The sequence below is a fragment of the Gracilinanus agilis genome, chromosome 3 (genome assembly GCF_016433145.1).
Source record: "Gracilinanus agilis isolate LMUSP501 chromosome 3, AgileGrace, whole genome shotgun sequence".
Lineage (NCBI taxonomy): Eukaryota > Metazoa > Chordata > Mammalia > Didelphimorphia > Didelphidae > Gracilinanus > Gracilinanus agilis.
Genome location: NC_058132.1, coordinates 164,471,118 through 164,492,946, shown reverse-complemented (window position 1 = coordinate 164,492,946; position 21,829 = coordinate 164,471,118). Strand labels below are relative to the sequence as shown.

Below are 21,829 nucleotides of genomic sequence, written 5' to 3'. Positions count from 1 at the left end.
TATAACATTGCTTGGGAGAGAGAATGGCATAGTGATCAAATTTCTTTTACATCCTCATCCTCCATCCATTCTCTGCACTAGGAGGAGTGGATTTAAGCTCATCTGACTATGCTTCACTTTCCAGGTGAAGGTAGGAACTGGACCACATGATTTCTTGAAATATATTTTCCTAAATCTAAGAGTATATGGTATTTTTAGTAACGAGTATTTTTATTGTGTTTTGAGGCTGGTAGAGTACTTCGCATAAACTAATGTATTTGATTTGATTCTCCCAACAGTCTTGTGATTATTCTAACAATTTTGCTATCATTTCTATGTCAGAGATGAGGAAACTGAGGCTGAGAAGCTCACAGATCATAGATTTAGAACTAGAAGGACCTTAGAGGCCAACTAGTTCAATCCCATCATTTTACAAATGAAAACACTGAGATTCTGGGAGAGTGACTTATCCATTGTCCCAGCTGGTCTATATCAGAAAAGAATTTGAATCCAGGTCTTTCTGACATTAAGTACCACCTCATTTCCTCACCAAGAGCTATGATTCTTGCAGATACATTCAGAGGGATCATTTCTATAGAAAGCATGAAGCATTGGCTTGTACTGCTTATGATCATATGAAAAAATGTTCATTTTCCAGTAAGACCTACATCTATTCAAATGACTATATGAAGTCCTCTTACAATTGTAGAATCATCGAAGGGCAATCAAAACACTTGGACCTATTTGGTTGGACTTAAAACAAACAGAATAAATAAGTCCTAACTCAAACAGGAACTACTTCAACTTGGTTTCCTTGCTTTGAAAAGTGACCAAAGCTAAGGTCCAAAGATCTGAATGTCTCACAAGTACCTTTTAAAACAAACACCACCCCCAGCCCCACCACCAATGTAGAAAGCTCTGAAGTTTGCAAAAATCTTTGCATAGATTAGCTCATTTCTGCCTCACAACAACCCTGGGATGTGGACATTGTTATTGATATTTTACAGATGAGGGAACAAGCTCAGAGAGGTTCAAAGGCTTGTTCTTCAGGGTCACAGAACTGGGTGTCAGAGGCGAATACTCCTAACTCCAGGTTGAGTTAACATTCATTCTGTTGTACCCCTAATGCCTCTCTATCTTTTGAACTGGTTTCTTGCTGAATTTATTCTAATTAGCTTTATTTAGGGGTAACTTATGTCTGCATTACAAATCACCTTTTTTCAATGTATTGTTGCTTTAGTTGGCTGTGATTGTCTAAATAGGTCTCCACTACCTTAATTAGGACCCATTTATCTATTCAAAGAGAGTCCTGACTTGCTGAAAATGGACACATTTCTGCTTGTGGGGGGTGTCTGTAAACATAGTAGTAGTAGTGATTATAATAACTTGCATTTATATAGTGCTTTGATATTTATAAAGCCCTTCACTCCCAAAAGCTTGGTGAGTTAGGTGGAATAAGTTTTTATGGATGGGAAACTGAGGCTCAAGTGACTTGAAGTTTAAGTGGCTTACTCAAGCACACTCAGCTAAAAAGTGTCAGAGTTGAGATTTTAATGTTATTGTCCTAATTACAAATCCAGTATTTTTCCCTTTGTACTATAAATGAAGCCCTTTACACAAACCCTATTTCATGTGCATCTATGTCATCTCTTTTATGCAGATCTGGATGGAACTCCCTCCAGACTTTAACCATGAGGTGACCAGCTTCTTCAGCATGTTGACTTCTTTTCCTTCTCCTGCCATTATTTTTCTCTGTAGATGACTGCGACCGCCCAGCCACCCACCAAGGCCCAGGCCGTCCATATCTCAGCACCTTCAGCTGCCGCCAGCACCCCAGTTCCCAGTGCCCCCATTGACCCCCAGGCTCAGCTGGAGGCTGACAAGCGTGCCGTATACAGGTAAGTGCAATTCCCTATACTGTTAGTGATCCAGCTTTATCAGAAGGTCCTCTGAGGTTGGAATGGTGGCCATTGCTGGGACATAGCCACTCAGGGAAGGATCACATTTTTCCCCCTCTTTCTTTGGATTCATAGACTCCCTAGGTTGGTTTGTCTTTCAAAACCTCAACTAGTTTATCCCCCTGTCACTGGCAGGGGTGTCTCAAATCCTGTTCAACAGATTAGCTTTTGAGAGAGAGAGCAATTACACCTTCCCTTGGTCCCAATTCCAGGGACCAGAAAATTCTTCCTGACGTCTTTCTTACCTATATACTATCCTATCTTAATAAGATGGAGATGAAGAACAGCTGCTTCTCCATCTCTCTCAACTCTTAGAAGATTTGGGAGAAGTTTGGGAAGTTCCTCTGTAAGGGGGAAGAGTTGATGACCAAAGCTGATTAAGACCAGTTATCCCCTAAGGCTATGTTGGCCAACCTATGGGAGAGGGTTGCTCCCTTTCCCCTCCCCACTGCACCTGAGAACATCACCTACCCCTCTGTCCAGCAGCCCCAATGGGAATGCTTCCTCCCTCCCCTGTCTGGGGAAAGGGAGCAGCTCACATGCCTTGTGAAGGTGCAGTTTGGGCACTCAGTCTCTTAAAGGTTTGCCATAGCTGCACCTAAGGCATACCAGCCTAGGGGTTGGGTCTAGTACCCCAAGAAGTTTATAGTAAGAAAGTTGGAGATCCATGCAATATTCCTCTCACAGGAACCTTCTTTTACTTCTTTTTAACCCTACCTCCACCACCATTATTCATTAAGAAATTCGGCCTGAACCAACTCAGATTGTGTCCTGGCATTCTGCATATAGTTAAAGAGTTTATTAATGTTCTTCCCTCATTTCCTTCCTTCCTTCCTTCCTTCTTCCCTCCCTCTCCACAAAAAACAACAACAACAACAGCAGCAGCAGCACTTTAGGATATGTACTAAATCCCCTCAACAAAATGATTACTTGTGGCCCAACATTTGAGCTTAAAGAATTGGCTATCTTGTGGAAGCGAATCTTTTCTACCAACCCTCCTTTCTTCTTATTCTATTTCTACTTCCTGCCCCTCAGCCCTACTTCCATCACTAGACAACTTATAGACTCTTAACATAGGCTGTTGCATATTTTAGAAAAACCAATGACAAACTGGGATCCACCCTTACTCAGGAGGAGGATTGGGATGATGGAACAACTAGAGACCATGCCATATGAGGAACAGTTGAAGGAAACTGGGAATAGTGTGAAGAAGAAAAGACTTTCAGAAAGATATGGTGACTGTCTTCAAGTAACTGCATCTACTGTCTTTTGATGGCAGGATTCAAAATGTACTATTTATTTAGCCAAGGAGCCAGAACTAGGGATCCTGGGTGGAAATTGAAAAAAAGCCACCTTTTTTTCAGCTCAGCATAATGAGAGAATGTCTTCATACTTGAAACCCATTTCAAAAGCAGAATGGGCTAAGTGCGATTAGGTTCCCCCTTCCTATTTCTGGAGGTCTTCAGGCAACAGCTGAATTCTTCCTTGTTGGAAGTGTAATGGAGAGGATTCCTATTCCAGTAAATATTGAACTAGATGATTTCTTGTTACTTCCAGCTCTTAGATTTTCTCTGATTCTAGGAAATATCCTGTGGGAGCATTGGACCCTTTGGTGGTACTTTCTATCTCCTGGCATAGCTTCCCATTGCACTTTAGCACTGTGTCCTAGACCTCAAACTCCATTTTGTTTTGTTTTGGTTTTTCGATGAGTGTTTTCATTTTGGGGATATCACTGGGTACCAGAGAGTATCACTAGTACCCAGCACAGAGCCTGGCATATAGTAAGCACTTATTGTAATGCTTATTGAATTGGTGGTAATGACATGAAAGAAACTCAGTAAGAACTCCCAGACATCAGCTGTATCTACACCACCACAGCCCATTCTGTCTACTCCTGTCTTTCCTGCCTCTGGTTTTCTGCTACAGTTAATCCAGAGGGCTCTATCTCAACTCATCCCTACCCCTATTAAAACTTGACTTCCTTTTCTGCAGCCATAGAGTGGGACTGATGGGAAGGGTTAGCTGGGAGTGCAGTCCAGGAGCCCAGGGTAATTTTAATTAGATTTGCCTGCCTCCAGGAAGCGTGACTGCTTGAAACCACATTGGGGAGTCAGCATTTCATGTCAATAAATGTAACAAGACCCTTTCAATTCATATTAGTGCCTGGGCACTGGCTTTTGTGCCTCTCTCCCTACGTATCCCAGAGCCTCAGATGAAGAAAAGTCAGGCGAGCCTTCCTGCTTGCCTCTGCCTGTCCCCCTTCCCCCTCTTTCTGGCTCAGTGAAGGAGGAAGGAGTGAAGGCAGGAGGAGGAGGAGTGCTGACAAAAGTGGGTGGATATGTGCGTGTAGATACGGCATATGTGTGGTGGCAGGAAGGTATTATTTGGGTTTCGGGATGGAATGAATTGCTTCCCCTCTGACAGAGAAACTAGAGGAAGTGCAGATTGGAGGTGGGGGTGGGGTGGGGGAGGGAAAGCAGAGGCCCCTTTTAATTGGATCATACCAGAGCATCATCGGGGCTAATCAGCAAGGCAACACAATGAGCTCCCCAGCTCAGATTAATGATTGCAATATAATCTGAGCGGATCTGATGATTGGATGCACATTGAGGCTAATTGCATTTATAGGCCCTCAAGTGAGGTAGAGGGGTGGCCTGAGGAGAGGAAGCCCAGCAGGGTGGGTTGCTCCGGGTTTGGACTTCACTGAGGAGCCCCCACTACTTCCCTCCCTGAAACACTACACCTTTGGGGGGGGGTTCCCAAACAGGTGAAAACACACAGCATGGCCTGCCCATTCTCCCTCATACATTGTGGTAATGGGTAATGTTGATCCAGTGCCCAGAGCATGTCAAGCACTAGCTGGCACATACAAATTAGATTCCTGGCTGCTTGGTGAGGGGGGCAAGGAAGGTGAGGTTAATCCGGCTTCCTCTCTTCCAGTCTCCCTCGTTCCTCTTTGAAGTGTGTAGGTTCCCATGGAAACTGTGATTTCCTGGGGAGGAGCTGAGTGGCAAGGAGCTGGGCATGACCAGGTGTGAGGGGTGGCGAGAGGGAGGATGACTCTCCAGAGAATTTATCTCCTAAGCCCCAACTTCTCCCCTAAGGCCTGACCATTCAATCATTAAAGTTTACACTGGAGAACCCTGGGGATGACTCACTATAGAATCCTATTTTTGATAAATGAATGCTAGATCTCATCTGGGAGCCTGCAAGAAGAATGAGAGAATAATAGATATTAGCACCTATTTAGCTTCTCCAGTGAAAGGCACTAGATAAAAGATCCACAGGGCCAGGTCACTGGGGTAGGATGACTGCCCAAATTGGCAAGACAACTTCCTGCAGTGCCAGGTGTGGACAAACCCCAGCGAGACAGCCTCCCCTGCTTTTCACTGATAGTCATTTCATCCTATCAGTACACAAAGGAATAGTTATCCTCCTCTTCCAAGGACCCTGCCCTTGGTACCTTAGCCTTTCTCCGATTTGTTTCCTTTCCTCCTTCTTCCCCGTCACGTCTTTGGCATAGCACACAGTCAGCCATTTAGAGCCCAAAAATATCTGTATGCAAGATTTAGGCTGTGTTACCTAAACTAGCTTTTATCTGCTGCTCTGGCTAGTTGGTTTAGTGAATGGAGCTCAGGAAGACCAGAATTCGAATCCAGCCTCAGACACTTAATAGCTGTGTGAACCTGGGCAGATCACTTAACCTCCCTTTGTCTCAGTTTCCTCAACTGTAAAATGGGGATGATAGTAGCATCTGTCTCTCCCAGATGTGGATCAAATGAGGTTTTCGTAAAGTGTTTGGCACAGGGCACTCCTGGCACATAATGGGTGCTTCACAGATGTTTATTTTCCTTTCTTCTAAATTTCATAAATGCTTGTTTCCTTCCTTTCTTCTAGATTTCGTTGTTAGAATGAGAGGTTCACCCCTTAGTCCTAATCCTCCTAGAGATTAGTTAGCCTTTCCTTGTTGCCCCTAATCACAGTTCCGAATGGAAACTTCTTTCTCCAAAGCCACTTGTACTCCCAAATTACTAGTTTTACCACCTTCTTTCCCCTTATTCAAGTCAATCTTTTTATGGCACTTTCTGCCTGCTAGGGCAAATCTCTACAGGTCTCTGGGCTTTCAGGCTCTTTGGCTGATTTAGCCCTCCTTGCTGCCTTGGCAGCCTAACACTCACACCAGATCACAACACTATTTCCTCTCTCTCTCTCTCAGGCTTTTTGAACTCCTTTCTGAACTTTGCTTCTTGATTTTCTTATGTCTGTCCCCTTATCCCAGAATCACATCTCCAGGCCTCTATCACACATTTAGGTCAAATTTACTTCATTCTAAGTACATCCATTTGCCTTTCTAAGGCTCTTTTTTACTTTACAAATACCCCTGCCCCATCCAGACAAACCCACAGAGATAGCAAGGAAAGGGAATTTTCATCATATTAGGACAACCCTAGTCATTCTTGTTCCTTTTCCTGGAAAAGAACAAAAAACATAGCTTCCCTTTTGGCCACTAGCTAGATGCCTGATGCACAGACCCTCAGGTTTGTCCCACTGGAGAGGGTCACATTGAGTCAGCTAGACACTCGAGAATCCCTACGCCTCCTGGCTCGTCCCTTCTGTCCACATAGTTGGAGGAAGTTATTCATTATGACATCTGTAGGAAATAGCTGAATAATAGCTCCCAGCCTCGGAGTAAGGTAAACCAATCCATGTGTGGGATAGAATGGACTTTAATCTCTGTTGAATGAAAGTAAAAGAATCAATTGGCAAGAAAAAATGTCTAGAATAGTAGGACTAGGAGTCCAGAAGATTAAGTTATCCCAGAGTAGCTGTGTGGTCCTGGATGAGTCACATAAAGTCCTTTCTGAACCTCAGTTTCCTTATCTATAAAGTGGGGTTAATAATAGCTTCTACCTCAGGGATGATTATGAATTATATGAATTATATATGTGAAGTGCGCTGCAAAGATTTCAGTGCTATTTACATGTGAGTTATTTAAGGAGTACTTCCTCGGTGCTTGGTATTATGTTAGATGTTTCTATGTGCTATGAAGATTAGAGAAACATATTTCAGTTCAATAGTTATAGGAGCCTACTGTGTGAAAGGAACAGGTGTAGGTACTAGGCACAATGCTTGCTTTCAAGGAGCTTAAAATCTGGTCAAGCTTTAGAAATAAATATAAGACAGGTTAGAAATGATCCTCATAGAATGGTCTGAGAAATTCAAGGAAGGAAGGATTACTTCTTTTTTTAACCCTTACCTTCCATTTTAGAATCAATACTATGTATTGGTTCCAAGGTAGAAGAGTGGTAAGGGCTAGGCAATGGGGCTAAGTGATTTACCCAGGATTACACAGCTAGGAAGTGTCTGCGGCTAGATTTGAACCCAGGACCTCCTGTCTCTAGGCCTAGAAGTATTACTTTTGAAGAATTGGTGAAAATATCAGGAAAAAAGGTCGCATTTAAGCCAGGCTTCAATCAAGGACAAAAGCTGTCATTTGGTGACGCTGGGGTAGGGTGAGAATCTGTTCCAGGCAAAGGAGAGGGTATACCTAAAGGCAAGATCAGGAAACAAACAGCTAGCCTTCCTTGACTGAGGCATAGAATTTGCAAGAACACTAAAACTGAAAAGGTAGGTTAGTGTCCCAGTACAAAATAGATCGAATTTTGAATGCCAAGATAAGGAATTTATATTTCACTTATTAGGCAATGGGGAACCTCTGAAGGTTTTTGAGTTAAGGAGTGACATGTTTGGAGAAGGGTATTAGGAACAGTATTGGCAATTATGTGAAGGATGAATTCGAGATGTCAGGAAGCAGAGAGACCAGTTAGAAAGCGTCTACAATCTATGGGAAAGAAATGATGAAAGCCTGAACTAGTCCAGCATGTACCATAACGGTTCAAAAGAAGTAGGGAGGGGTGTCAATGAAAGCTGGAAGGAGCACAAAGGAAATCAGATTTGAGGTAGACCTTAAAGATGGGTAGACTTTGGAATGGCGCAGGAAAGAGCAAAGAACATTCCAAGTTGGGAAGACAAAGCGAATTAAAATTAGCAGTGTTTTTGTAGGACAATAAGGAGACTGACCTGTTAGAGTGAAATATGAACTCTGGAGAGTGAGTTGGAGAGAGAAGGTAGAGCCAAACTATGGAAGATCCTTCATAGCGAGGGAGAGGAGTTTGGATTTAGGTTCCAGTGTGGAATCTTGAAAAGTTGTGGTCCCTTGTTTCTTAGAGCTCAGAACTCTCTTGGCTCCCAGGCATAAATGACAGTGATCATTGAGAAAGAGAAGTTGGGAGGCCATTTTGGAGAACTACTCTACAGAATGGACTGTTACCAGGCTCTAAACGTTCCAAGAGAAGCTTTAAACAGACCTTAGGGCTCAAGGTCCCCTTGGGGCATCTGTGAGCTAAAAGGGGTTCAACGGATCCATTGTGTGGGGAAAGCAGTGGTCTTTTTTTTTTTCAAGAGGGGGAAAAGAATCAAAAACTTTAGTGTTGTTGTTCAATCACGTTTCAGTTATACATAACTCTTCAAGACCCCATTTGGGTTTTCTTGGCAAAAATATTGTAATGGTTTGTCATTTCCACATCCAGCTCATTTTACAAATGAGGAACTGAGGCAAACATGGTTAGGTGACTTATGTGTCAGCGGTCAGATTTGAACTCAGGAAAATGAGTCTTCCTGACTACTCTGGGCCCAGCACTCTATCCACTGTACCACCTACCTGTCCTGTTATAAGTTATTTCACTCAATGCAGCTACAATTCTGAAGCTCCTGACCTCATAGGGTTGTCTGGGGATACTGAGAGTTTAGGACTTGACTAGGGTCATACAACCACTTTGTGTCAGAAGTGGGGCTTGAGTCCATATTTTCTTCTGACAATGAGGCCATCTCTTAATTCATGCTGCTTCTCTTGTTAAAATAATGAATGAATGAATGAATGAATGAATGAATGAGCGAACTGGAGAAGAGCTGGCCATTAGAAACCCAAAGTGAAGGGGCAAAGGGGAGGGAGTTATAGAGCACAAGCCTAGGCAAGTGAGGACAAAGGAGAAACAAAGACCCTCCTGTGATTTTCCTCCCATGAAATCTCTTTGGTCAGCACCCTGGGAACTAGTTTCCTAATGAAGTGTCTGAGAGGGAATTTTTCTAACCTCTGACCCAGGGGGTGTTCCAGCTCCAGAAAGATAGAACTGGTTTTAACTCTAGCTTCCCTGGACTTTCTATTACAATAGTCTGCTGAGGAGCAGAAGATGGTTCAGAGAATGACTTTAGAAACCTTCTGCTCTATTACCCTCATTTTGCAAAAGAAGAAACTGAGGCCAGAGACAAATTGCTTTACCCAGAGTCTCACAGGTCATAAATGAGCAGATTTGATATTTGAACTTGGGTCTTCTGACTTTAAATCTAGCATTATTTTCCATTATACCACATTTCCAATATACTATTCCATCTTAGCAGCAGAGAAGATGCCCTCTCCAAGGAAACCTGGGGGAACCAGCCGCCCACCATACACTTCTAAAAATGCACTCTCTAAAAATATGCTCTCACGGCTGCAGCGTCATACCTGGGATAAAAATATGACCTGTTACCATTTGCCTCACTCTCCCTCATTCACACTGCCTCCACTTACCATATCCTATCTGTTGTATGTGTGTGCGTGTGCACACACGCTAGGGGTAGAGCAGGGGTGGGAGGCAAAGGACATTTTCCCTTCTCCCTCTGTTCCCCACCTGCTTCAGTCCAGCAAAGCTCATCAGAAACCAAGCTCATTCCATGGCTCTTAAGAAGCTGAAATCTGAGCCTTTGGCCCTCAAATAATGCCTTTGGAGAGGAAAGGGGGGCCGAGTGCCAGGGTAGATCCTGTTGTTGAGGTCTCAGAATTGGCAGCTGCTTTGTGTTCTCAGATGCAGGGGGGAGTGGGGAGCAGGAATGGTGGCAAGGGTGAAGGGTTGAGAGGAGGGGGTTGGTCGATGAATGAAAGCATGTGCCCAGAGGATAGATGAGCATGGTGTAGTAGAAAGAGCATTGGACTTGGAATCCCAAAGTTCTCTATATGAACCCTGGTCTGGTAACTGTGGATAGGTCATTTAAGCTCTCTGAGCTTCAATATTCTCATTGGAAAAAAAGGAATTAATAACCTTTGAGCTAAGCTTCCTTATAAGTATTTAGAACAGGAAGGAAACCTGGAGATTATCTAGTCCAAACCCTTTTTTTTTTCCTATAGAGGAGGAAAGTGTTAAAGTGACTTGTCTAAGGTCATGTAGGCTATAATTAGCAAAATCAGGATTTGAGCCTACATCTTCTGACTGTGAGCAAAATACTCTGTGAAACCTAAAGCACCATAAAAATATGAGTAATAAGAGTTGATCAGGCTCTGTTTGTCCCAAGGTAGTCTCCGCCGTTTCCCAGATAAAGAGTCTTACAATGCCATGCCACTGGAAAGAGGAGATGGGGGAGAATCAGAGGATGGTATGGGTAAGGAAGACGGTTTTGCGAGCCTGAAGGATTATTATTCTGTCATTGAGGATGGGGCTAAGTTTTGTTGAAGAAAGAAGACTGTAACACGAGGGGACAAGCTTGGTCACTGCCTAGACTTCCCTGATCCCCGGAGGGCACTCTATAGGCCATTAGGCAAATACCCTCTGAGTTTGACTCTCTCCACCACCCTCTTCATCACTCCATTATCCTAGTCGCTAAGAGACTTTAGACAGCCCAAGGATTCTGTATCCCTCTCCACTGAGCTCAGCAGGAGCCACCCAGATGAGGTGAATAATGTTGGGGGCTTTGGGAGTTTCCCATTCTTCTCCTATCCTTCACTACTTCCATTGCTACTGTGGGGAGAAGTGTTGGCTTTTTCAGGGAGCCCCCAAGGTCAGTTACCGGGAGAGCAGAGGATGTAGGCAGGGTGGGCAGACTGCCACACAGTTGGCTGGGCCTGTAATTGAGGTCTGCCGTCCTGGCCAAGGTCGTGATGGAGGGGATGGCTGAGCGATTCAGAAAGGGACTGCGCCGGGTGACCGTGAATCATGAGGTTTATCACCCAGAAAGAGAACTCAACATTAATGTCTCCCCCTGTGTATGACCAGTCTCTCTTTGCCTCTGCCTCTCATTCTTTCTTTCTGTCCCTTTTTTTTTTAAGTTTCTCTCTGACTTTATTCTATCTTTGCCCCTCAGTGTTTTTCTGTCTCTTCCTCACTCTCTCCATCCCTGCCTTCAAAGGCATGACACTGTCTTTTTGTCTCTCCTCCAGAGTATAGCAAAGGCTTTGATTGGGGAAGAAGTTGGGGCAGTTTGAAGAGAACTCAGCTTTCCTTCCTTGAGTCTTAAACAAGAGAAAATAAACTTAAGCCATAATAGGAGAGATATTAGTTTGACCTAAGAATGGACTTCTAGATATAGTAACAACTCTTATTTCTATAGCACTTTCAGGTTTATAAAATACTTCCTAATAACAAACTATGAGGGAGGTTATTTGAGTATTATTATCCCCCTTTTATAGAAGAGGAAGCCGACTCTCGGAGAGGATAAGTGATTTTCCAGTGGCCACACACCAGGGTGGTGGTGTGGGAAAGCACAGCATTTGTACAGAGTTCCTGGGTTTGAATCCCAAATATCCCATGAACCATCAATGACCTTGGAGAAATCAACTTAGACTTTTTTGGCCCGAGTTTTCTTATCTACAACGTAAAGATGATGTGCTAAATGATTTCTAAGATTCCTTTCAGCTCTAAATCCTATGTTTTGTGATTCTTTGATTCAGGTTTGAACCCATGCTTTGGAAATCTAAATACATTTCTTTTCTCCCTCCACTAACCCTTGATGCTTCTTGCTTAGCTAGCTTGTTTTTTTATAGAGAAGGGAAGTTGTGGCAGTTAGTTCCTGATAAGTCTACGAAAATGGGCCAAAGCTCTACCTGTCTGTCTGTCTGTCCAGTCTGTGTTAAGCATCAGTCCTCAGAGGGGAGGGACCAGATGACCTCTGAAGAGTTCTCTGCCTTGCCTGAGGACATTCGAGTGAATCTTAATGAAGAGGGTCAGGGCCACTCTGCACAGAGTGAAAAACAGAAATGGGGTGAGAAGTTGCAGTCTCTGCAGGGCATGGGAAAGGAAGGGGCGTAAGGAGGCCAACCTGTGCTCTGTTGCAGCCTGCATGCAGTCAGAGCATCCTTCCCTCTCCCAAGCAGCCTGTGATGCCCCAGCCCATGCCCTGCCTCCCAGCCGGGCAGAGCAAGCTGGGAAGTCTGAAGGAGATGTACAGAATTCAAAAGAAGAAATGTCAGATGTAATTAAACCAAACTATAGCTTAAACCCCCATAGAAATCAACACACCCGGTTTAATCACCTTCCTAAGCTAGCACAACTCCAGTTCTGTCGAGGAGGGCTCTTTTTGAATCATTAGAACCACAGAGCTTGATTTTCATTCAGATGCTCTTGGTGTGAGAGGTGGGGAAGAGGAGGGGGAGGGGAAGGCTGGAGGATGGAACAGGGAAAAGAAATAATAAAACATTATTTGGAATAATTTCTTTCTCCCCTTCTCCCCTGAGCAAGCTGTCTCTTGCTCTCCCCTCCTGCCTCCATCCACACTCACTCCGGGCTCCCAGGCAGCAGCAGCCACAGCAGCAGCAGCAGAAGCAGCACAGTGCTGAATGTGCTAAATTAGGCCATTAGAGAAATTCATTTCTCTTTATTAGTCTGTGTCAAATCCTTTTTATTAGTGGCTGGAAACGACCTCTCTTCTGCAGTAAAATGTCATGCCAGTTCAGCCCTTTTATTTGTTCTGCACTGACGAGGCTCAAACTCTCCCTGAATTAGTGCTGTGAGATTTATTTCCTCCAAATTTTGAACGGCTTAAGAGAGGGTAGGGTGGGAGGGAGAGAGTGGGGAGTAGGGAACGAGGAGAGATGGAGGAAAGTAGGGAGAGGGGGGAGGCTTGGTTGAGCTCTGGTGGAGGTCAAATGCTCTTAGCACCCAAGAAATAAAACCTAATGATCATCAACCTCCAGATCTCACCTCTTCTTTCAAGGAGTTTGCACTATATTCCCATGTTTCCCCTTCCAGTCCTTTATGAGAAGTTGTGGTGAAAGCCATTGGGAAGATAATCTGCTTTGGTCCCATTTTACAGGTAGACAGATTGAGGCAGAGAGAAGTCAAATTATGTTCATTCTCCTTTCATTCCCTGTCACTGAGGGAGAAGTAAAGCCAAGTATTAGGACTTTCTAGTGCTGGGAAAAAATGTGGAGAGTAGTAGGGAATACCCATTGGCTCTTAGGCTAGGTGTAATATTCAGCAGAGCTTAATTTGTGAGCCTTGGATCATAGGATGAGAATAAAGACTTATTTTTACATGATCCTTTAAAGTTTACAAAACACTTTCCTCAATAACCATCCTGTGAAGTAAATAGGCCATAGAGCATTATTTTCATTTTCAGATCAGGAAATTGAGGCCTTTGAGAGGTTAAATCATTTCCTCAATGTCACATAGTTACTCAATCCCATATTTTCTTGAGTCTGAGTTTTTCCTCTTATATTTCGCATAGGATGAGAATGGATTGGGAATGAGTTTGAGGTTTGGTAAGGGAAAGGCGGTCCACAGAGACTTGCTGTATTAGTACCCAGGTAGTTTCTGCCCTCAAGCCAGAGGAGCCTAGTTTGATTGAGAGGAGGAAGAAATAAGCCCTTTCCCCCACCCCCTTGAAAGTATGATGTTACCTGTATGCCCCTTGCCCAATACCAGGCCCTGAACCCTATAACCCATCTACTGATGAGCAGAGTGGCAGGCTTCCAGACACACTAAGCTCGCTGCAGAGCAGTTCCCTGAATGCCAAGATATTCAGTGATTGCCCCTGCCCAGCTGGGCCCCTCATTCTGAGGCCTCCATGATCAATTCCTTCCTTACGGGGTAGCCAGGCCATAAGGTTCATGAACAGAAAGCTGGGCTAAAGACTTCTGAAATAAACTAGACCCATTGATTTGGCTCCCTATCACTGCAATGCTCTGAGGTCTGACCTTCAATGGTGGGAACTCCCCAAGTTCCCCAGTCCACTCCTGTCCCTCAGAGATGATTTTTAAGAATGTAAGGGAGGGGCAGCTGGGTAGCTCAGTGGATTGAGAGCCAGGCCTAGAGACGGGAGGTCCTAGCTTCAAATCTGGCCTCAGACACTTCCCAGCTGTGTGACCTTGGGCAAGTCACTTGACCCCCATTGCCTACCCTTACCACTCTTCCACCAAGGAACTAATACACAGAAGTTAAGGGTTTAAAAATATAAAAAACAAACAAACAAACAAACAAAGAATGTGAGGGAGGCAAGGTAGATAAAATGGACTGTTCTGGGGGCAGCTGGGTAGCTCAGTGGATTGAGAATCAGGCCTAGAGACAGGAGGTCCTAGGTTCAAATCCAGCCTCAGACACTTCCCAGCTGTGTGACCCTGGGCAAGTCACTTGACCCCCATTGCCCACCCTTACCACTCTTCCACTGAAGGGCCAATGCACAGAAGTTAAGGGTTTTAAAAAAATGGACTGTTCTATATTATAGAATATAGAGTTAAAATGACCTTAGGGGTCATTTTCATCCAACCTCTTTACTTTAACTTGACCTAATTTAACTTTAAGTAAATTTTAACAGTTTAAAATTGACCTAAACTAGACCTAAAAAAGTGAAGGTCACAAGAAAGAAATGGCCAAACTGGAATTTGAACCCAGATCCTTCAAAAACCACTGGTCTTTCCACTAAATCACATGCAAATTCCCTTTGAAACAGTTCAATGTAACATAAAGTGCTTTATTATGTCCCCGGACTCTCACCTTGTGGCAATGAGATAAGCCAACACCTCTGCCATCTCAGCTACCCCCAAAACTCTCAATAGTACCTTCAATCCACCCTCATGATGATAACTTCTTTTGACTAGTAAGACAAGCTGCTAGTTTTGGTTGTTTAGTCATTTTAGTCATGTGTGAGCATTCATGACTCCACTTGGGGTTTTCTTGTCAAAGATGTTGGAGCTGTTTGCCATTTGCTTTTCCAGCTCATATTACAGACAAGGAAATTGAGGCAGAGGGTTATGACTTGCCCAGGGTCACATAACTAATAAGGACCTGAGGCTAAGGAACTCAGGTCTTCCTAGGTGGCTCAGTGGATGGTGTCAGGAAGACCTGAGTTCAAATCTGTGTGACCCTGGACAAATCACTTAACCCTCTTTGTCTCAGCTTCCTCATCATATAAAATGAGCTGGGGAAAGAAATGGCAAATAGTTCCAATATTTTTGCCAAGAAAACCCCAAATGGGGTCATGAAGAATCTGAGATAACTGAAAACAACTAAACAACTCCCTGACTCCAAAACCCATTGCTCTATCCATGGCACCACCCAGCTTCCCCGAGGCTACTAATTAAAGCTTAGCACCCTCTTTCCTCCCCAGCCCTGCCCTTCTAGACCTCTAGGGAGGGATGAGTGGGAGAATATAGCATCCCCCTTCTCTCTGCCCCTAAACCACCTTTCCCCTGCCTTGGGTAAGGCCATTCGTTTCATAGGTAACTGGAGTGCTAAATGTTCTTAACTAGCAAAGAAATAAGCTTCCAGGGGCCAAGGAGCAGCTTGGGGGACCCATTCAACCCCAAAAGAGAAATATATCCCTACGTAACGTAGCCCAGGCCAATATGACCTCTGTATAGCGTGGCATACGTGTGAAGCCCAGACCCATCTAAAGTGCAATCACATACACATAAAAATCATAGCTTCACCCTTCAAGGGGTTCTGGGAACTTGTTACAGAACCCTGACACCTTATTTACAGATTAAGAAATGAGCTCAGAAATATGCAGTGATTTGTCACACTGGTCCAGAGTAGCAAAGCCAGAATTAGAACCCAGCATCTCCAACACACTCTGTCTCCTCTCTGACACGCCCAGCATGCCCTGACACACTTACACACATTCCCCTTATATAGACTTCTTCGTATACTACGGACACAACACACACACACACACACACACACACACACACACACACGAATGCACAGAGCTCCCCTTCTCTGGCAGAGGCACACACCGTTCTCTCTGTCCAATAGAAAGGAATGTGTGGCGAGCAGTGGTAAGGTTGGGGGGCTCGGGGCTGCACTCCCACCACCTGGCACGACTGCTGCGGATTATTAGTTCCTGGTAATTTAGTGCCCTTGTACAGAGTCGATTTGTGCCTTTCATTCCTAATTGATCTAGTGGCTGTTTAAATGGCAGCAGGCATCTGTTGAGAGTAGAAAGGTTCATAAGGCGCAATAATTCATAACACCGTCTGGAATTTGCCTTTCATGTCCCTCAGCTAAACCACTGCAGGGCTCTGCTTAAATTACAGCCACTGAGGCTTTCTTTGGTATTCTGCTCAGGGCCCTGAGAATCTTGCATTAAACTGGGATCAGGTTAGATTAGACTATAATATGCTGTGGTATTAGTGGCTGCAAATGAAGACTTATACTGGAGTTTAACCCCTTCACCTGGTTCTCCCTTTGTCTTCAGCCTGTTGGCCGTCTAACTCTTTTTCCCCCACCTCCCCTCAGTCCTCTCCTGCCTGTGCTGACTAGATCTCGCCGCTCCATGGATGGCAGGGATGGGCTGCCCCGAGATGCCAGCCCTTTAACTGCAGGCTGCACACCTGCTTGTAGCCTCAGTGCCCAGCTGTTTATGCACTCTACCACCTCCCTCCCCACCCGCCCTCCTCCTAGAGGGAGCCTGGTGTCACAGGGATGCTCTCTGCCAAGCTAAGCAGCTCAGTTGAATTCAAGCAGGAATGTATTGTTCCTCATTCCCCACTGTCCCTGGGTCTGACCAGTCAGGTGTGTTGGAGGGTTGAGGGAGAGTGGCTAGAGGGAGGGTTAAAGGATAGATTTTCTATTCTTTTTTTTTTTTTTTCAGTCATCAAATCTCAAACTTAGGATCTCAGAGATCCTCTTTCTCCTTTCTCCTCTCCCTGTTCTCTCCACATCCTCCTTTGACTCTTAGGCCTTGACACAGTAGACAAGATGTCCTCTCCTCCTTCCTGTGTTCAGTCATCGGGTATATGTGGAAAGCAGATCAGCAGCAGCAGAAAAACAACACATCACCTGCTTCTGTGGACTGGGAATTTGTGTTTAGTTGGGAGATGCTCTGTAGACCCCCATACACGCCTCCCTTTCTCTTAGCAGCTAGGGATTAACCAGACAGAAAGGAACAGGATTTGGCGGCCACAGGACGCTGAGGAGATAGGCTAGGGAGGGATTTGCAGATGCTTTTCTGAACTCAAGGGAAGGGAATGGACTATTAATAATGGAAGTTTCCAAGGTCACACACACACACACTCTCTCTGTCTCTCTCTTTCTCCCTCTTTCTTTCTCTCTCTCCCTCTGCTCGCTCTCTCTCTCTTTCCCTCTCTCTGCTCTCCCTCTATTTCTCTCCCTCTCTCCCTCTATCTCTATCCCTCTATCCCTCCATTTCTCTCTCTCTCTTCCTCCCTCCCTCTGCACCTCTGCACTCTCTCTCTCTTTATTTCTCTCTCTCCTTCTCTTTCTCCCTCTCCCTCTTTTTCCCTCTCTCTCTCCCCCTGCACTCTCTCTCTTTCTCTCTCTCTCTCTCCCTCTGCACTTTCTCTCCCTCTGCTCTCTCTCTCTCTCTTTCTCTCTCTCTCTCTCTCTCTCCCCTGGATTTCTAGATATATTGGACATTTTATTCATTCAATAGAAATGTGAGCCATACATGCAAGCAAGCATAGGCATTTATAGTACACATGTACATATAAGTCATGAATGCAGTATAAAAGCAGCGAAAAATCCCCTGCTTGTATTCATATGTGCAAATACCTGAGCTCACACTCATGCATACATAAGCGGCTACAGTGACTGTCTACAGATAGCAAGATGTTTAGATTCAGGAGGCGCCTGCATTCTCAATGGAAGTATCTAAGTGGACACATGTCCACATACAGATGTGCCCTTCTACACAGAGCCACAAGGACAGATAACTCTAGACAACCAATGACTGGTCAGAACTCTGACTTCCTAGCAATGCTCAGCTCCAGATCTTCAATTTATTAATTCAGTTCAATGAATATTTATTTAGCACCTAACTTGTACACTATTTTGCATTTCTAAACCTCAACCAATGGCTCTTGGTGAAACGGAGATGAGGCTGAGCTCTCAAAAGCTACACCAGTGAAACTTTGGCAGGTCCTACCTTGGGGTTGAGGTCCAGTGATGTGTTATGTCTGTTATTCAAGGAAAAGCCTAATCAAGTCGGCAGAGACCCATCATCAAGTAGGTCTCAATGGAGGGAACGTTGCCGTTTGTTCTTTAAAGTATGAAATATCTATGGAATGTACTATGTACTAGGTGCCGAGGAAAATTTAAAGTGATTAAGATTTTTTTGTTTGCATTTAAGGGGAAGATAAGACAGGGATATAAATAATGATTAAATAAAAGAGAATAAAAGTACATAAGAGACACATATCCATCATATGAAGATTTCAAGAAGAAGGCCTTACTTCCAGCTGATAGGATTAGGAAAGACTATTATCAGGAGAGATGTCATTGCCATTGGCCTTAAAGAATAGATATAATTTCAATAGTTGGAATGAAAGAATGAAAAAGTATTAAGCAATTACTCTATACCTAGCACCGTGCCAAGTGCTATGGATAAATACAAGCAAGTAAGATAGTCTCTGACCTTCAGAAGTTTACATTCTAACAGGGAAAGAAACATATAGATCAGTGGTTTGCAAACTTTTTTGGCCTATCGCCCTCTTTCCAGAAAAAATATTACGTAGAGCCCCCTGTCACATACTATCACTGCCCCCTTACAGTTATTCACTGCCCCCAAATGCACCTGTGGCCATTACTGCCTCCCTGGATTGCTGCAGGTCCCACCAGGGGGCAGTGGTGCCCACTTTGGGAATCACTGATATAGATGAATGGCGGTCATGGAGAATTGTTTTGGGGCAGGGAGAATGGTGATTGAAGTCATGGGGCGAATTGCTAGTGTTAATTGACTTGTTCTCAGAACTAGACTTGAAAAATGGAACTTGGGAGGGGGAAACTGGAGAGAGTCTGGAAGGGTCCTCTAAGTTCAGAGAATGGTGCCATGCAAGAAGGCATAGAGGGAAAAAAAAAAAAGAAAGAAGGCATAGAGGAAGGTAAGAGAGTATAGGATATGATCATGGGATAGTTAGTTGTCCATTTTTCCTGAAGTTTGGAGTTTGGGGGTAGAAAAAAGTTCTACTTCTGCAGACTAGGGATTTGTGTTCTGTAAAAAGATGTTCTGTAAACCCCATACACCCCTCCCTTTCTCCTAGCAGTTATGGATTAGTCAGAGAAAAAGGAGCAGGAATTGATAACCACAGGAGGCTGCTAGATGAGACTAGAATGGTAGGCTAGCCCCTAATTGTGGAGGGCCTTGAATACCAAGCTTTAATTTTATCCTATACATGGGTGACCCTATCATTTCCTCTCAGAAGCTGGCCCTGGACAAAAACTAGGTACTTTCTCTATTGTCGTTTTCTTGACCCCTAAATTGTGTTTAAAGAGAAAAAATGGAGGTGCCAGTTGAGCAAGCAGCAACTGAAATTTCCTGGGCACAACTCAGCCAGCTAGGCTTCAGAAACTTCTGATCCCTAGCTGGAGTCACTTGGCCTAAATCCATCTATGTCCAGGGAAGAGAATGCATTCATTCACCCAGTCTGTTCTTGAGGACTAGAGTGAGTGACCCAGGACACAGGGCTTCCCTCTAGGGGAGGAAAGGTTGCAGAAGTGAGGGTAAGAGTCTCCAAGTAGGTAAGAAAAGCCTGGTATTGCCTACTAAACAATGTGGCCTCTGTGTGCACTTTTGGTGTCTCCTGTAGGCATCCTCTCTTCCCACTCCTGACGCTGCTGTTTGAGAAGTGTGAACAGGCCACCCAGGGCTCTGAGTGCATCACCTCAGCCAGCTTTGACGTGGACATCGAGAACTTTGTTCATCAGCAAGAGCAGGAGCATAAGCCCTTCTTCAGTGATGACCCGGAACTGGACAATCTGGTAAAATCTCCTGTCACCCCTCAGTCAGCCCCCTCCCTCAATCCAATGCCACTGCCCTTAGGTCCCTTGCTTCCTGAAACAGAAGCCACCATCAGGCCCCCAAACCAGTCCTAGATTTGACTGCAAACGTTTTTTCTTGTAACCACTTGAGAAATCCCAGTTATAGTTCATCCGCTCTCCTCTGCTGCCATTGGTCTATTTTATCTCTTTGGAACTTGATTCCTTCATTTATCAATATGAAGGTTGGACTTGATCTTGAAGGTCTTTTCCAGTTCTAAACCTGAAGAGGGGAGAAGCAGTAGAAGGAACCACAATGGAGTGGAGACTCATCTGCAACCCAGAGCTTTGACACATTAAAGCACTGTTTTCCTCCATTGAGAAAGGGTTTTTTGTTGTTGTTGTTGTTGTTTTTTTCTGTGAGCTCATTGATGTCAGGAACTTTCATTGAGGAAACTCATCCCAATGCAAATCAGCAACTGTTCTGCAGTTTATCTGGTCTTAAAGTTTTATGGAGGGGAAAAGGGAACAAGCATTTATTATTACCCTACTATATGCTAGGCACTGTGCTAAGCACTTTCTAAATATCTCTTTGATCTTCACGACAACCCTATCAGATAAATGCTATTATTACCCCTACAGGTAAGGAAATTGGTATCTAGGTTAAATGACTTGCTTAGGGTCACGTAACTAGTCAGTGTCTGAGGCTGGATTTTAACTCAGGTCTTCCTGGCACTAGAAACATTACTCCATCCATTATGCCATCTAGCTGCAAGTTAATTGACTTTCCCTGGGTCACAAAGTCAGTGTGTGTGACAGATAGGACTCGAGCCCAAGTCTCTCTGTCTTTAAGGCTGACTCTCCAACATTTGCATTCCTTGAACCTTTTTTAAAATTATCTTTTTTCCCAATTACATGTAGATAAAATGTTTAATAATGATTTTCTGATATTTTGCTATCTATATTCTCTCTCCCTTTCTCTTCCCCCTTCCCCAAGGTAGCAGGTAATATGATCTTGGTTGTACGTGTTTTGTCATATAATCCATATTTCCATGTTCATATTGTAAAAGAAGATGCATATTGTTTATATAAGAAAAAAACTCAAGCAGGAAAGTGGAAAATAGGATGTTTCAATCTGCATTCACTTTCCACTAGTTCCTACCAAAGTGGTGAATGCCTTTTTGTTATGAGTCTCTACTCCATGGATTCTTTTTTTTTTTAAACCCTTACCTTCCATCTTGCAGTCAATACTCTGTATTGGCTCCAAGGCAGAAGAGTGGTAAGGGTAGGCAATGGGGGTCAAGTGACTTGTCCAGGGTCACACAACTGGGAAGTGTCTGAGACCAGATTTGAACCTAGAACCTCCTGTCTCTAGGCCTGGCTCTCAATCCACTGACCTACAGGAGGTCCTAGGTTCAAATCTAGTTTAGATACTTCCCAGTTGTGTGACCCTGGGCAAGTCACTTGACCCCCATTGCCTACCCTTACCACTCTTCTGCCTTGGAGCCAATACACACTATTGACTCCAAGATGGAAGGTAAGGGTTAAAAAAAAAAAAAAGAACTATAGAATGTTCTCATAGAATGTTCAAGTTGGGGGGAACCTTAGAGGTCTCTCACTTTACAGATGAGGAAACTGAGTCTCAGAGATGAAGTAACTTGCCATCAAAGCTTATTGATTGGCAGAGCTAGTAGAGCTAATGGCTAGTGTAATGTGATTCACAGAGGAAGAACAGGTGTGCATGAACACCTGTGAACAGGAACCAGAGACCTAGACAACAAAATATGTCAAGAGAAAGCCTAGAAAGAGGTCTTGCCCAGAAGCAGATGGATAGGTTTTCAAGGCCCCTTCACACCCAAGGAAACTCGCTAA

General features: G+C 44.1%; 1 protein-coding gene across 1 annotated transcript in view; it reads left to right on the top strand.

Moving 5' to 3' along the window:
• Positions 1–21,829, top strand: part of PKNOX2 (PBX/knotted 1 homeobox 2) — a 166,394-nt gene that overhangs the window by 66,205 nt on the left and 78,360 nt on the right. The window contains 2 exon segments of the mRNA XM_044668983.1: positions 1,738–1,877; positions 19,789–19,960. Of these exon segments, the coding sequence (XP_044524918.1) occupies positions 1,738–1,877; positions 19,789–19,960 (312 nt within the window).